Source organism: Rattus norvegicus, chromosome 2, assembly GCF_021556685.1.
Source record: "Rattus norvegicus strain SHRSP/BbbUtx chromosome 2, alternate assembly SHRSP_T2T, whole genome shotgun sequence".
Lineage (NCBI taxonomy): Eukaryota > Metazoa > Chordata > Mammalia > Rodentia > Muridae > Rattus > Rattus norvegicus.
In genome coordinates this window covers 121,153,587-121,167,589 of record NC_141535.1, presented here as the reverse complement: position 1 = coordinate 121,167,589, position 14,003 = coordinate 121,153,587, and the positions used below count along the sequence as shown (strand labels likewise).

At 38.6% G+C, this 14,003-nt stretch overlaps 1 protein-coding gene across 26 annotated transcripts in view; it reads right to left on the bottom strand.

Annotated features, from left to right (window-relative positions):
• The window catches only part of Bltp1 (bridge-like lipid transfer protein family member 1), a 217,155-nt gene that overhangs the window by 9,514 nt on the left and 193,638 nt on the right, over positions 1–14,003 (bottom strand). For 10 of the 26 annotated variants that reach the window (XM_087619106.1, XM_087619133.1, XM_087619194.1 and 7 more), the window contains 12 exon segments: positions 13,409–13,610; positions 11,622–11,783; positions 11,025–11,164; positions 9,663–9,864; positions 8,444–8,644; positions 7,579–7,758; positions 5,880–6,017; positions 5,053–5,313; positions 4,123–4,273; positions 3,458–3,615; positions 3,163–3,355; positions 2,625–2,842 (listed from right to left, as the gene is read on the bottom strand). In XM_087619106.1, the coding sequence (XP_087475232.1) occupies positions 2,625–2,842; positions 3,163–3,355; positions 3,458–3,615; positions 4,123–4,273; positions 5,053–5,313; positions 5,880–6,017; positions 7,579–7,758; positions 8,444–8,644; positions 9,663–9,864; positions 11,025–11,164; positions 11,622–11,783; positions 13,409–13,610 (2,206 nt within the window). 26 annotated transcript variants of the gene reach the window in all.

Below are 14,003 nucleotides of genomic sequence, written 5' to 3'. Positions count from 1 at the left end.
ACCAAAGATTATTCATTGTATTTAACTGGTCTTAACAAGGACGTTTTAAAATAAAGTAAGCCATACACTTTGTGCAGTACCACAGTTTACATATGCTTGCTCACAGCAGTGCTTATAAAGGACATAAAGGAGTAGAGGAGTAAGACATGACACCACAAGCAAGTCACTGGGAGAGTATGGTTTCCTGCAGAGAACTGGCCATATCTATCTAATAGCTATAGTCATACAAAAAGGGACTATGCCAAAGTGAAGGAGAGTAAAGATAGGCAACAACTGGATTTAAACTTTAAACATGGGCAGGACAAACTAGTTGAAACTTGTGGGTCGGTCATGGAGTTGGAATAGTGCCTGGAAGGCAGAGATAAAGAACTGGCACAGTAGGACGCTGGAGTGTAAAAACCGGTTGGTGATACTTTGATAAAACAACATTCCAGGAAGGCCAGGGCTGCACAGAGAAACCCCGACTAGGAAAACAAAGCAAAGTAAAACAAACAAACAAACAAACAAACAAGTGTACAAATATGTAGAGAACAGATAGAATGTTTAAGCTCTGAGCTGCTTCACAGTGTGATTCTGAGGCAGGAATATGACCCTTCACTTTTGTTTACATTTTCTAGCTTGCTTTTAATGTGTATGCATTATTTCTATGATAAAAATTAATTAAGAACTTAGCTCAGGCACAGTGGTGCACGCCTCAATCCCAGTACTTAGGAGGTCAGCCTGGTCTACATAATTAGTTCCAGGACAGCTTAGGGCCATGTAGAGAAGCCCCGTTGTCAAACCAACCAACCAACCATAAACGAAGCAACCAATCAACCGAGAGCCGCTGAGCTGTCGTCCTCCTGCTGACTACTGATCACATTTGCCACTGTCATCCTGGTTAAAGGTACCATCACCTGCTGCAGTCTGCAGTTCCACAGTGTCCTCCCTGTGTCCATTCCTAACCGCCTGAATGGTCTGTTCTCCCCACAGTAGCCATGGTGATTATTTACAAAGGAGTACTTTAAGACAGGGTAAACCAAAAGATACCAACTATCTTAAAAACTCTACAATACTAAATACTTATTTTTGTCCTGCACCTGAGTTAACCAATATTGTTCTTACTGATCATTCTGCTCCGTTCAGAGGTTATTTTAATGCCCCTCATTTCCCTCAAATCCCCGCATCCATTGAGAACATGTCAGGCAAGGGCCCTACCACTGAATTACACCCCCAGATCATTGTGACCACTTTTTTTTTGAGACAGGGTCTTATACTAAGTTGCCCAAGTTGAACTCTGAACTTGATCTGTAGTCTCCTGCCTCAGCTTCCCAAGTAGTTAAGATTAGAGATATGCATTATTTCTATGATAAAAGTTAGGTCCTGTTTTAGTAAAAAAAAAAAAAAATATTGCCTTTACCCTGCTAGGTCCAGCACTGCAGTGCCCCAGGATATCTGCTAGATATCTTGTTGGAAACACATCCCAACTCAGCGGCAGCCCAGAACAGCCACCGTACACCTTTTCCTACACTCAAACCATCACACAAAAGAACACAACACAATAATCTTTGACGAAGTTGGTAAGATATAACTGCCCACCAACACATACAAAGCCCAGTACCATTCATCCCTTAAGAACATTAATAACAACCTGTAAATACAGAGCGGAATCTTAACATCACCTGCCATCTTGTCCTGCCACGGCTCCTCCCCTCTCTCCTCCGCTCTCCTGTCTCTCTTCTAGTCTCCTCCTCTTCCTCCAAACTTCTCTCCCGCCCATTCTTCCTTCTCCTCCAATGACAGGCCTCCTTCTATCCTGTTCCTGCCCTCACCTGTACTTTACAAATTCAATGGGGAGAAGGTTCTGGTGAAGTCACCTGAGTCCTGAGCATGTGACTAGGCAGCTGTCCTTGGGGCAGTGGAATTAGCATCAAAATACAGACAACTCCAGGGCAAACCACAACAAGGTCCAGCAATGACTCTCAAATAGCCAACTCTATGAGGAACAACAGGAGCTTCAGACTTCCACAGCCCTCTGCTCAGAACTTTCCCAGCATGCTACCTCAGGTTTCTTATCCATTCACTCATTTCTACTAACACGCCACGTCAGACAAGGCTTCCCTGGTCATCTTTTCTGAAATAGCCATTATTCCACTTTAACCTTCTCTGTATCCTTCCCATGCCTTGTTTTTTTTTTTTTTTTAAATAAGCACTTCTACCTGAAACCATGGCTTTTATATATTCAGTTATCGTCTCCAGCTCCTATTTGAATGTAAAGCTCATGAGTTAGGGATGGTCATATCTTGCAACTCTTGTGCCTAGAGAAGTACCAAAGCATGTAGTTGTTGCTTAATAACTAAAAGCTAATTTCTTAATTACTTAGTGAAAGACAATAATCTGCCTAATATCTGGGTTAATCAACAGACTCAGTTATTCTGCATCCTCAGCCATGCCAGGAATTAGCATCTAACATCGCCACAGAGTAGGCATGCTGCCCTTAGCTGTGGTGAAGGGAAAAGCAATTCCTTCCCAAAGGCAGCTGGCACCATTCCTCGGAGCCCAGTCACACACAGGATATAAGTGTTACTTGAGAATATAACGTGCAGGGAAGATAAACTCCATCAGTGTGGGACTCCCGTTCTTACATTGTTCCTGCGAATTCTTCTCCAGGTTGTTAGTCACTGTCTTGGGTGGCAGGTAAGGAACAGGTCCCCAGGTCGACAGAGCTCGTTTACTAGTGTCAAACTGCTGCGTGAAAAACTCCTGGAGCTTCATTCCTATCTTTATCAAGTCTGGTGTAGTTGATCTTGATATCATTACTTGAAAAATATCCCACTTCAAATCTCCATGCACAAAAATCTCACTAAAGCATGAAATAGAATTTGTATCATAAATTTCAGAGATGACAGAAATAATGCAAAAATAATTAACCTCTCCTGCCCAGCCTTTTCATTTGTATTAGTTGTATAATATAAAAATTGGGCTTGGGGATTTAGCTCAGTGGTAGAGCGCTTGCCTAGCAAGCTCAAGGCCCTGGGTTCGGTCCCCAGCTCCGAAAAAAAGAACCAAAAAAAAAAAAAATCAGTCTGTAGAAAAAATGAACTACTTCTCGTGCTCCTGAATGCTCAGAAATACTAACGGCAGTCACATAAAGTTTTCAGAAGGGGACATACTAATACATACCTTTTATCAGTCATGCTTGAATCCAGGGCGTTATAGAAGTTTACTTTCCATTCATCCTGAAGCTTAAGGTCAGCGTTACTGAAGATACCCATGAGGATGCTTGAGCCCATGTAGTCAACCCGAGATTCAGTAGAACCCATAGTAATTTGTATTTTGTGGTTTGGTTGCTGATTTGGATGTTCAGAAATATGAGCTAAAATATAAACAATAATTATTTTCCATAGAAATATTCATGGAAAAACTTACCAAGTTCAACTTCTAAAACTTTTTTCCTTGTGGTGAAATTCCAACATACCGACCATCTCCAAAGCATTGACATCAATGGTCCCACCAACTACTCCTCCTTTGGAGTCTAACTGTGACCTTCCCAGACCGACAGACATGCTGATCTCTCGGTCACGGTTACTTCCTACAGAAAGTCGGCCTTGGCTTTTCAAACCACTAGTTGTCCAACTGGAAAGAAGGAAAAGATTGTTAGATAAGTGGCTGGTAATGTTCTGAATTAAAACTAGTGGCAACATCAGATGATACACAGAAGATCCATTTTACAACGAAATACTTCCTTTCGCTGAGTCAGGCTCTCAATGTGTTGTTGAAGCTGAAACTGGAACTGAAATGACCCTACCTCCTGAGTGCTGGGAAGATTGGCATATACCCGCCGCACCCAGCTCAACACACATTTGAACTAAACCCTATGTGGTCGATGTGTGAATATTAAAACTAATAAAGCTTCATAGCTAGAAAAGTATTCTAGTTCCCTATCACTCTCCTTTGGGAATGTGTTTTGCGCTGTTTGTATTATAGTGTCCTGACAAACCATTCTCAGACTAAAGTTTACCACTTTTCACTATTTACTGTCTCAAAAGATTTCTACATTTTAAAGGGTTTGAACTGCTTTACAACACTGTAAGGGACACTTAACATGCAACTAGACAGATATATTTCCTCTGAATAGCTTACGTTGTATTTCCCATGACATTACTCATATTCATTTGGACATTTAGTTGTTTCAGGTTGATAGCGAACACAACGAGTGTCTCCCACGGAGTCCCTTGCTGGCTTGCTGCTTTGTTTGATTTGTTAACAGGAGTTGATGTTTTTGAAATTGAATCTAAAGGCAGAAAAAACCCAAGTGCACATTTATTCACATCAAAGTTTATTACAAAGTAAAACCTACCAGTTTCTATAATCTAAAAGGGAGACATGATATTGTTGTACGAGTCCAAATGTTTACTAGTAGTCACACTGCTTCCAAAACAGGTGAGATGAGGGAGCTCTGGTGTGCATGAGATACGGCTGCACAGATAATCCATCACGCTAGGACTTGCTTCATAAAAGCCAAAGTGTTTCAGTCAATTGGAAGCCTCAAAAGTAGGAGCCATTCATTAATGCAGTCACTGTCTGGGCAGCTGGCACTCATCTAACGAACTCACTGAGCAAATCAAGCACCGACTTTGCTCATTATACTTTGTTTGGTCTTAGTTGTGCCAAGAATTCTATCATTCATTCTGATACATTCAGGCATTAGCACAGGACAACACCAGCATGCAAGAGTTGAAAAACTACTGACTAAACAAAGGAACAATTGAATCAATAGAAAGACTTCATTTCTTCAACGTTGAACCATCTTTTGGCACATTCACAACATTGTTGGAATGTTTATAAAAGCAGCTGTCCTTACAGAGTACCTTGACAATATGGCAACTCCTCACTCCCTCTCCCTGAGAGCTAGACAGCCACAGAACTCTTCTGTAGGCAGTACTTGGAAGTGTTTGGTACTTATTGTTTCCTTTTCCTCAAGAACCCATCTCCAGTAAATGGGGCAGAAACCTGAGAGTTATTAAGATTTTTATCATAGAACTCTGGAGGTATACTGGCAACAAAAGTTACCTCTTCGAGGAACTGAGGAGTCTGAAACACTCCTTGATCTTATGGAAGCTGGGGACTTGAGGCTCTGTGCTGCTGCTGTCCCTGGTGACATGGTGTTATTGGTCATGTGCTCACTGAACACATTGGGTGACTGAGGCATATGGGTGAAGGAGGCTGACTGGCTTGGCTGGTCCCAGGTCCTGCAGTATGCTTTCCTTGATGACTCAGGAGAAAGGTGCTGGCTCACTCCTTCAATGGAATCAGGAGTCCCTGGACCAGATGCTAGAAAAACAGGAGAAGACAAAGTAAAAGTCACAGATAAGAACATTAAGTGATAGAAGTTCTTTAACCCGACACTATTTCTAACTACACTGTTTGCCCCTTCCACAGACGGCAGTGTTTGCAAAGAACAATCCAGTGTTTTATTCAACTCTGGCAGAAAGTGCAGTACAGGAGAGAGAGAGAGAACAATAGCAACATCTATAACAAGATCTAAGATCAAGAAAGAGAGGAAGGCAAAACTGGTAGGATGTCTGCGATATTTTCATTGTCCATGCTTTAACTATTTAAATAAACATATACTTGAACTTCCAAATTTACAAGGATTACAGAGTAAATTACTGCAGAATAAAATGTTAGGAGGTAATCTTCAAGAGGGTAAGGTATTGTCTGTTTGGTATGCTCACTGCTTGCCATTATAGAGACTCAATAGACATTCTTTTGAACAAATGAATGAATTACATGGTATAGCTTACAAAGTAAGTCAAAATTTGGGTTATTAATCATGGATCTTGTTTTCTTTAACCCAGATGAAAAGAAATCCAATTATGGTTACATAACGCACTTACTTGGCAAATTTACAGTTTGGTCTCCAAGGAACAGGCGCCTTGCAATACTTCTCCTATACCAGGCTCTTGGAAATGCCAGAATCTCACTGAGTCGGCGCATATCATACTTAAATGAAGCAGACCCTATGTCACAAACAGCTGATGCAGAAATAGTGTGTTAGAGCTTAGAACAGACTCCTAAAACTTTTAACACTCTAGTTATCTGTCATGGTATTATAGAGCAGACTATACCTGCTGTTCTAAACCATAAATACCAAGATACATTGCATTTAACAAGTGATCTTATCTGTCTTCAAATTCAAGAGAAATAGTGCACTGTAAAATCATTAGTTCCGTGTCCTTTCTTTGGGAGATGGCCAGTTAGGGCTTTATTATTGTTCTGTCACGAGAGGTTCTAGAGATTAGGTATGAAGCAAACTTTTAGTGTAACTCCCTTCAGATATGGAGAACAGGCCAAGATTGTGAGCTGGGATGTGAACTTGTACAAGGGGATTGCAGACCAAACAGCTGTGCAGAGGGGAGTGCTTATTTCCTCTTTTGTTCAGAGCAGAAACTTGCACAAGAAAAGCCCCCTTATGGCCATTCTCTTCAGGGGCGTCTTGGCATCTTTTCTTTTCTGACCTCTTCTGTTCCTCTTCCACAGCTTCTTTAGATTAGCATGCCAGTGACGTGGAGGACACAGTGCCTGAGCCTGAACAGCCAGGCCTGGTGACCAGCTGATCCACTGGCAGGTCTATAATCATTGAACAACATCTCAAGCATCTTTTCCCTCCTATTTTTTGTGTTACTACCAACTTTCTTTCTAAAACACCAACCTGAAGCATCATCCCAACTCTTTAAAGACAACTAATGGCTTCTCACCACCTGAGGAATAAATATCTGATCCTCAATTCAATCCGAGTCCATTATCTGCTGCTGGTCTAGTTCATCATCTATACCATTAGTCCAGGACTTCTCCCTCTTGTCCCATCATCTTGTACAATAAAGTGTTTGGTTAAACCTCATGTTTCAGCCATGGCAGCCAAAGACTGCTCCAAACACATTCCTTTTTTGAGACCTCTATGATTCCAAATACAAAATATCATGTTGCTACTTTCAAGGATATTTTTCTGAAATGAACGTGTTATTATTATTTTTGTCCACATGTGAAACCTTGCATTACTCACATCTGTTCATACTCATAGCCTGGCATAGTGCCTGGCAAAAATTTGCTATAAAACACAGGCTTAAGATGTTTGCTAAATGGTTATCAGCTTAAGGGAACACACTGTCTTAGTGAGACTGATTGTTGCAAGCATTCTCACTCAGTTCCCAAGATGGTTATATTCACTTAATTTTAAGTATTCAAGTTACAATGCAAAGAGAACACTTGGCTGGCCCACGACCTACTAATACAACACAGCACTTTTATTAAGGTTACTCATCCCATTGCTAGTGTTGTAAACATCTACATGTTGACACACAGAAAAAGTCAGAAATTTTATGAACTCATAACCAAGAAGAAGCAAATAAAAACTATTTGGATATGTCTGCCCAGAAGACGCCAACACTAGCAGCCTGAGGGGAGAGTCTTGTAGGCTAGGCTGAACTTACCTTTATCACTAAGCTTAATGTTCAAATATTCTCAATATTTAACCACTATTAAAAGAGATTCATTGTTTAAAATGATATCTTAATTAAAAACTATAAAGGAGAATACCAGATATATTGATTAGTGTGGTGTCCATTTTGCTTGAAGACTTGCTCACAGATTGACTCTCAGAGAACGAGGCTCCTCCTGAGCGCCTGATCCGGGACAGGCTCACTTTCACAAACTCCAGGTTGATACTCAGCGAGTCTTTCCGACCTGTGACTGAAGTGGGTTCTTCATCTACATTCCCTGAGCAAACAGACCAAGACAAATGCCCACATGTATGCACATGTACATAAGGATGTGTATGCACACCAGAGTTAATGAACATTATCCAATATACTGTAACATGTCACCAAATAAGGAGTTAAATTAGGGGAAATTTAGACAGAATAATCTGAGGAGCATTTGCATTTCTCACAGCGGTTTAGACAGGTTGAAGCCTGTATACATGACAAGGTCATTCTAATACCAAAAGGTAGTATTGACTTATATGACTGCAGGAAATATTCACTAATGAGACCTGAACTTTAAAATGCAGATTTAGTTTTACTAAATGGTGGTTAATGATCTCATTTAAAATTGCCAAGCATAACCTACATACTTTAAAAATTTTACTTTTTATGGACTACAATTTTATATAAAGTGATTTGATAAAACTTTAATAAATTTCATTTAATAATTTAAGAAAACTTCTATCTTCAGACATTATGCTATACATATCATTTAACAAGCATTTTTAAGTTTTAAATCCTTGTATAATCAGTTTTTCTGAATTTGTTTTTTATTTTTACTTATAAAACAGGGATAAAACAGTATCAAAAGGGGAAAAATACAAGTTCCTCATGCTGGCTTATTGCCATGATGGCTATAGAATGAGTCTAAGAAAAGAAAGCTTAAAAAAATTAACACAGACCCAATGAACAAAATATACCTAGTCCTCCTGATCCCGGTGTGAGACCAGAAACGGTGGACTTCTGCTTCCCTGCACCATAGGGGTGGAACACGTACAGGGAAAAGTCGGACATGCAGGCCGTGAAGCTCAGGCCAGACGAGCTACTGCTGGAGCCAGTCAGATCCGACTGGCTGCTGCTGTGCCGGCTTCGGCCCAGCGGGCTGCCTAGTCCTGAGGAGCCTGTAAATAAGAGACATTCCAGCATCAGCACCCACAGGGATGACTACAGGACTAATATGAGCTCTCCCAAGCCTAACATAAGGCTATTTGGTAAAATTTTGAATTCAAGATAACTGTACAAGAAACTAGGACCTAACCCCGGGTGACACTTTCCAAATCTGAAGGTTGATTTTTCTTCAATAGTTTTCATGCTTCTCTGGAATTTCATTCATGTATTTTGCTTTAATGTGTTCCACTTGGCCATTCGAGCATTTTAGGTCAAATAATTCTTTCTAGAAAGAAGGGCTTTCAGATTGGCCAGACATCTGCACACTGTTCCTGCTCTCCCCACCAACTTCCAGTGAAAGACTCAGTTGTGAAATCTCAATACTGAAAGGCACCTGCTGCCCTTGGCTAAGAACTGCTGTTTTAATGACATTTCAAGTCTACTGTCAATTCCCACTCAAACTGGCCAACACTGCCTTCTCACTTACATTTGTAAGTCTATATGATTTATAGCACAGAGCTTTCAGAGAGGAAGGAGTGCTAGAAATCAAGAAATCCTCAGCTGTACTTTACAAGCAAAGCTTTCATGAAACAAATAAAACAGACAGCAAATTTTACCATTTAAAAATACAAGTGCTACTTGGTGGCATTTGATAAGGACAGATCTTCATAAAAGCATATCTTTTACTTCCAGTTGCAAAACCCACTGTTCCTAAAATGTATAATCCAACATGACACAAACACTCAAAAGTACACAGATGCATGAACTGTTAATATTCTTTTTATAGTGCTTCTCATGGCATGCAAGCTGAAACTATAATACTGTAATTACTGTTGAGGCAAAAATATAAATTAAAGAGGACTCATATTCTATGAACACATGAAATATATTTACATCTTTGGTCTACTATAGATATTTTTCCAACAAATGTCACAATTGTCTATTTTCCTTTCTAAGTCTATTTAACATACAGATGAGTAACTATTAAGAACAGCATTCGGCCTTGCACCAGGTGACTTAACATTTCTATACCTGGCATTCCAGCTTTGCTAGCAGAGGTCTTTGCTCCACTCTGAGGAGCACTACTACCAGGGGACAAAGTCTCTGCAGGGTATGTAGTCCCCAGAGTTTCCAGTTCTCCTCGGTTTGAAGAAAATACCAAGTCCAAAGACGGTAGCTTCAGCATGCACTCTACTCTTGATACTGGCAAACAGCTAAACTTGATCTGTGACGGCTAAAGTATAGAAACCAGGGGGAAAAGATTTTAAAGAACTGCATAGTTAAAAGAAATATGTAATTTTCTTTTTAATATATATAACTAAATATATTATGTTTAATCATCTGATATTTAATGCCACAACTTACAAAAACAGTGAACCAAAGTATATTAACAGGATGGCACAACTTTATGAAGCTAAATATTCGAGGTATAGAGCTTACCCTCATCTCAGGGGTTCTAGGGGAGGAGGATGATTGCCAAGTGCAAGGCCAGCCTAGGGTATGTGCCAGCATGGGCTACGAAGATGAGATATTGTCTACAACAAACTAAGTATTTGAAGATCCACTGACATTTGGATAATTCAGAACCTTAAACATATTTATATCCATACAATTTTTGTGATTAATCAAATCTTTTAAAGGAAGTAATCACACTGTAAGTACTGCTGTGTTAGTAACAAAAGTTTTTATAAACTTTCAAGTACTTAATATATTTTCATCAGACCTTTAACATGAGCTAGTACAAAACTCCAGAGTCTCAGACTAATGATCTTTTGGGCAAACTGTTACTATAGAAAATGGATGAAACAGACGACACCAGCACTTATTCTTATAGATTGATTTTAAAACTTTAACTGACTGGTAATCTGAACTTAAACTTCGTATACAGGCATCTCTCTAATCCTCTTTAACAAATGGATTAAATGAAAGGATGATACATATTCTAAAAGGTGCACTGATAAGACTGAATTAAAAATAAAATATTTTAGAATGACATAACTTTTACACAAACTCCTTAAAAGGTACTAGTGTATCTTAATTATATGATAAATCTGTCCAGAAAGTGTAATGGTGAGAGTGAATGGTACCAAACTAAAAAAGAGATAAAATATTTTCAAAAGGTTTTTTTTTTTGCTTTCAAAAGGTTTACACTTATATATTTTAATTTTGTTTGATAGAAGATTGAAAACCCCAAATGGAAAACTCCCTAATTTATGAAACTGCTCAGAACAGTAAATACATACAGATTTTCACATATACTTCTCAGGACTTAGCAAACTTCTATGCCATTATAGAGACACCATCCATTTGTGAGATGATGATTCAGAAAAATTCGGAGTGAAATAATCTTGAAATTTCAAATAAAATATTTTAAGAAGAAACAACACACTTCACCTGAACTCGCACATAAACAACGACATCCACAGGGAAGGAAGAGTACGCAGACGTTGAAGATGACACTAGGGATGTTGTTGATTCCTCCATAGGATCTGGGATGTCAAAATGTCCCATGTCTTCATCTTGTGAGCTGACTGCTGTTAAAATATTTAGTTTCAAGTTTTACATCATATCAAGGGCAATCACTGGAAGATCCTTATCTCTGGCCAGTACCGATATCTGCTGTATAACCACCAGGAAGGCGCTTTGCAGTCTGTCAGGCCAGGCTACGTATCCTTGCCTACTCAAATCTCATGTTCATTTCCCCAAATTAAATTCTCCCTCCACAGCACACACAAAGAGCCCAACACAAGAAACACATTAATGTGGGACATACAGTCACTAGTGTTGTCACTATATCTAGCTTTAACCTTGAAAAAATAATATAGCTTCACCACAGCTTGGAGTCTTTACCTGTAAACAGGAATGAAATGACTTCCCTGGCTCTTCTCCAGTTCTTTGTTTTATATAGGAATACATACCAGTGTATAATAGCACTGAGAAATTCTATGAAATAAGATCTAAAGTTAGAATGCATATGTGGAAAATACTTACCTGTATAATTCCTTTCTATTGGTGTAATTGGGATAGTTTCCAGAGCCTTTTCAAGAAAGTCCAATAGACAAGGACTAATAACCATTTCTTCTGGTAATGACTGCAGTGCTACCCAGGCGTATAGCTTGGCTGTTTTTACTCCTCCACTTCCTTTTCCTTTAGCTAGAATATTGATAAATGTGATGCATTGAATAGAATTCAATAAAATGTCCCAACAAAATATGGCAAGTTAATGAGAAGTTAGAATTGTATGACAACTTAATTAAGTGAAGTAAAAATAGGCTGTTAGAAATGATACATAAAAGTTAGAGCAAACATCATTGTTTATAATGCTGTTGTTTATTCTGACTTGTGCTCGATCACACATTATGTTCCAAATTTTCAACTTTACACTTTTTAGTCTGGTACTAGTCCATTTGTTCACTTAAAAAGATAGAAGATGTCAACTAAAATGAATTCCTAGGCAGTGAAGAAAAGGTACCAGAGCTTTTGGACTCTTGTGGTTAGTGTGTATGTATTATTCATATGTATACACTGACAATACTTCTCCATAGGAGACCAGGACTCCTTCATCCTTCCTAGTCAAGTACTTCTGCTTCACAAAATGTATAAAAGGACCTAACAAAGCCATAGCTAACTTTGTTTGTAATCTCCAATTTGAAATTAGTTGTATAAATATAGGAAAATGCCCCAAATCTATACACCCTAAGTTTCTCCATTTATAAAATGGAATAGTAGCATGTGCCTCATTCTTAATGGACTTAGCTATACTTTGTCATTGAAAAGCAGTAAGCACTAGCTAGGCATTTCCCCATAATTCTTACTGACTACTTTAAGGGTTTACATATCATGTGCAATTTCTACATGTAACTTCTTCAATAATTCTTGCCTATTTTTTATAGTCCCTATGTTAGAAATTCTACTTGTGTGTGTGTGTGTGTGTGTGTGTGTGTGTGTGTGTGTGTATTAGGTATCATGCATGTGCTATGATACCTATTTCACAGATGATTTCCAAGAGTCTTTGCTGGCTTTCAAGCTCTAGTTCCTGCCTTCAGTGGCCTGTATAATCAATAACAAACTGTAAATGTAGTTTTCTGTGACTTTTAAAGCTAAGCTATTATGCTTTGTATGTTCAGATGAATTTTCTTTTGATCATTCCACCCAAAGGATGCTAATTGTAATGTCATAAAAATATTCCCACATGGGGTGGCATTGGGGCACCAGTAAGCCAATCACATGACTAGAACATGATGGAAGATCTTTCTAGTACAGTCAAGATAAAAAACCTTTAAATCTCACATTTTATTCAAGTGACCTAGCCTGACTTCGATCTTATTAAAGACTGTGAGCTAAGAAACTCCTCTTGGTGTTTTTTGTTTGTTTCTTTTGTTTTTCAATAGGCAGTGTGATTAAGACTGTAAGCTTTGGGTAATAGGTTAGGTCACAGCAGATGATGAATAATTGCAGATAATAACAGTGTGCTCATATATGTGTAAGTCTGAGCCCTAGCTGATCATAGCTCCCAAACTTAAATCACACAAACTACCCTTTGGTAAATATACATTGTTCTAAAGATGTGGTTGATTTACTAAGAATATTCTAGCAATAAATATCTAAGAAAGAATCTAAAGTAGTTGTCCTATACTTTCACACATGGATTTTATATAGTCATTGCTGACAAGTCTATGGCCTCTCTTAAACAGAGAAATTAAAGAAACAACAGAGCAAGCAAAATAAATAGAAATTAAGAAAAACATGACAAAAATGCAGTGTAGCCTCTTAAATACCTGAGGGAATAGGTGGGGGTTGGGGAGGAAGTAAGGTGTTAGTCTTGCTCTGGACAGTGCAAGGTAAAGGAGGAGAAGAAGGAGATGCTGCGTTATCTTTCATACCATACAGCTTGGACTCTTTGGAGAGAGTTCTAGGCAAGGAAGATCCTCTGGAGGCATTAGGTGATTCAGTCTTTAGTGTCTTAGAATTGTAATGCAACTGTAGTAAAAAAAAAAGTCAAAATAAAAATTTTGCAGATGAGGAAATACCATGAAACACAGCGATGTAGTTGGGAGGAATACTGGTTCAGGAGTCTCAAGATTTAGCTTCTGCTTATAAGTCAGCTATAAACTACTGGAAACTACTTGACTTTTTCATTTTTAAAATTAATGAGCTCAATCCAAATCATCTTTAAAGTTCTTTTAAGTTAATGGTCTAAAATCAACAATTTTAGAAATTAAAAAACATTATTGCTTATTGAAATTATAGAAGGCAAGGTTTGCAAGCCTACTATGAATAAATGGTAAGCCACAATTTAGATACTCTCCTATTCAGACTATGGCTATATTAGATAAGTCAGAAAGCTTATAAGCAAAAGAAAAAAATATCTAG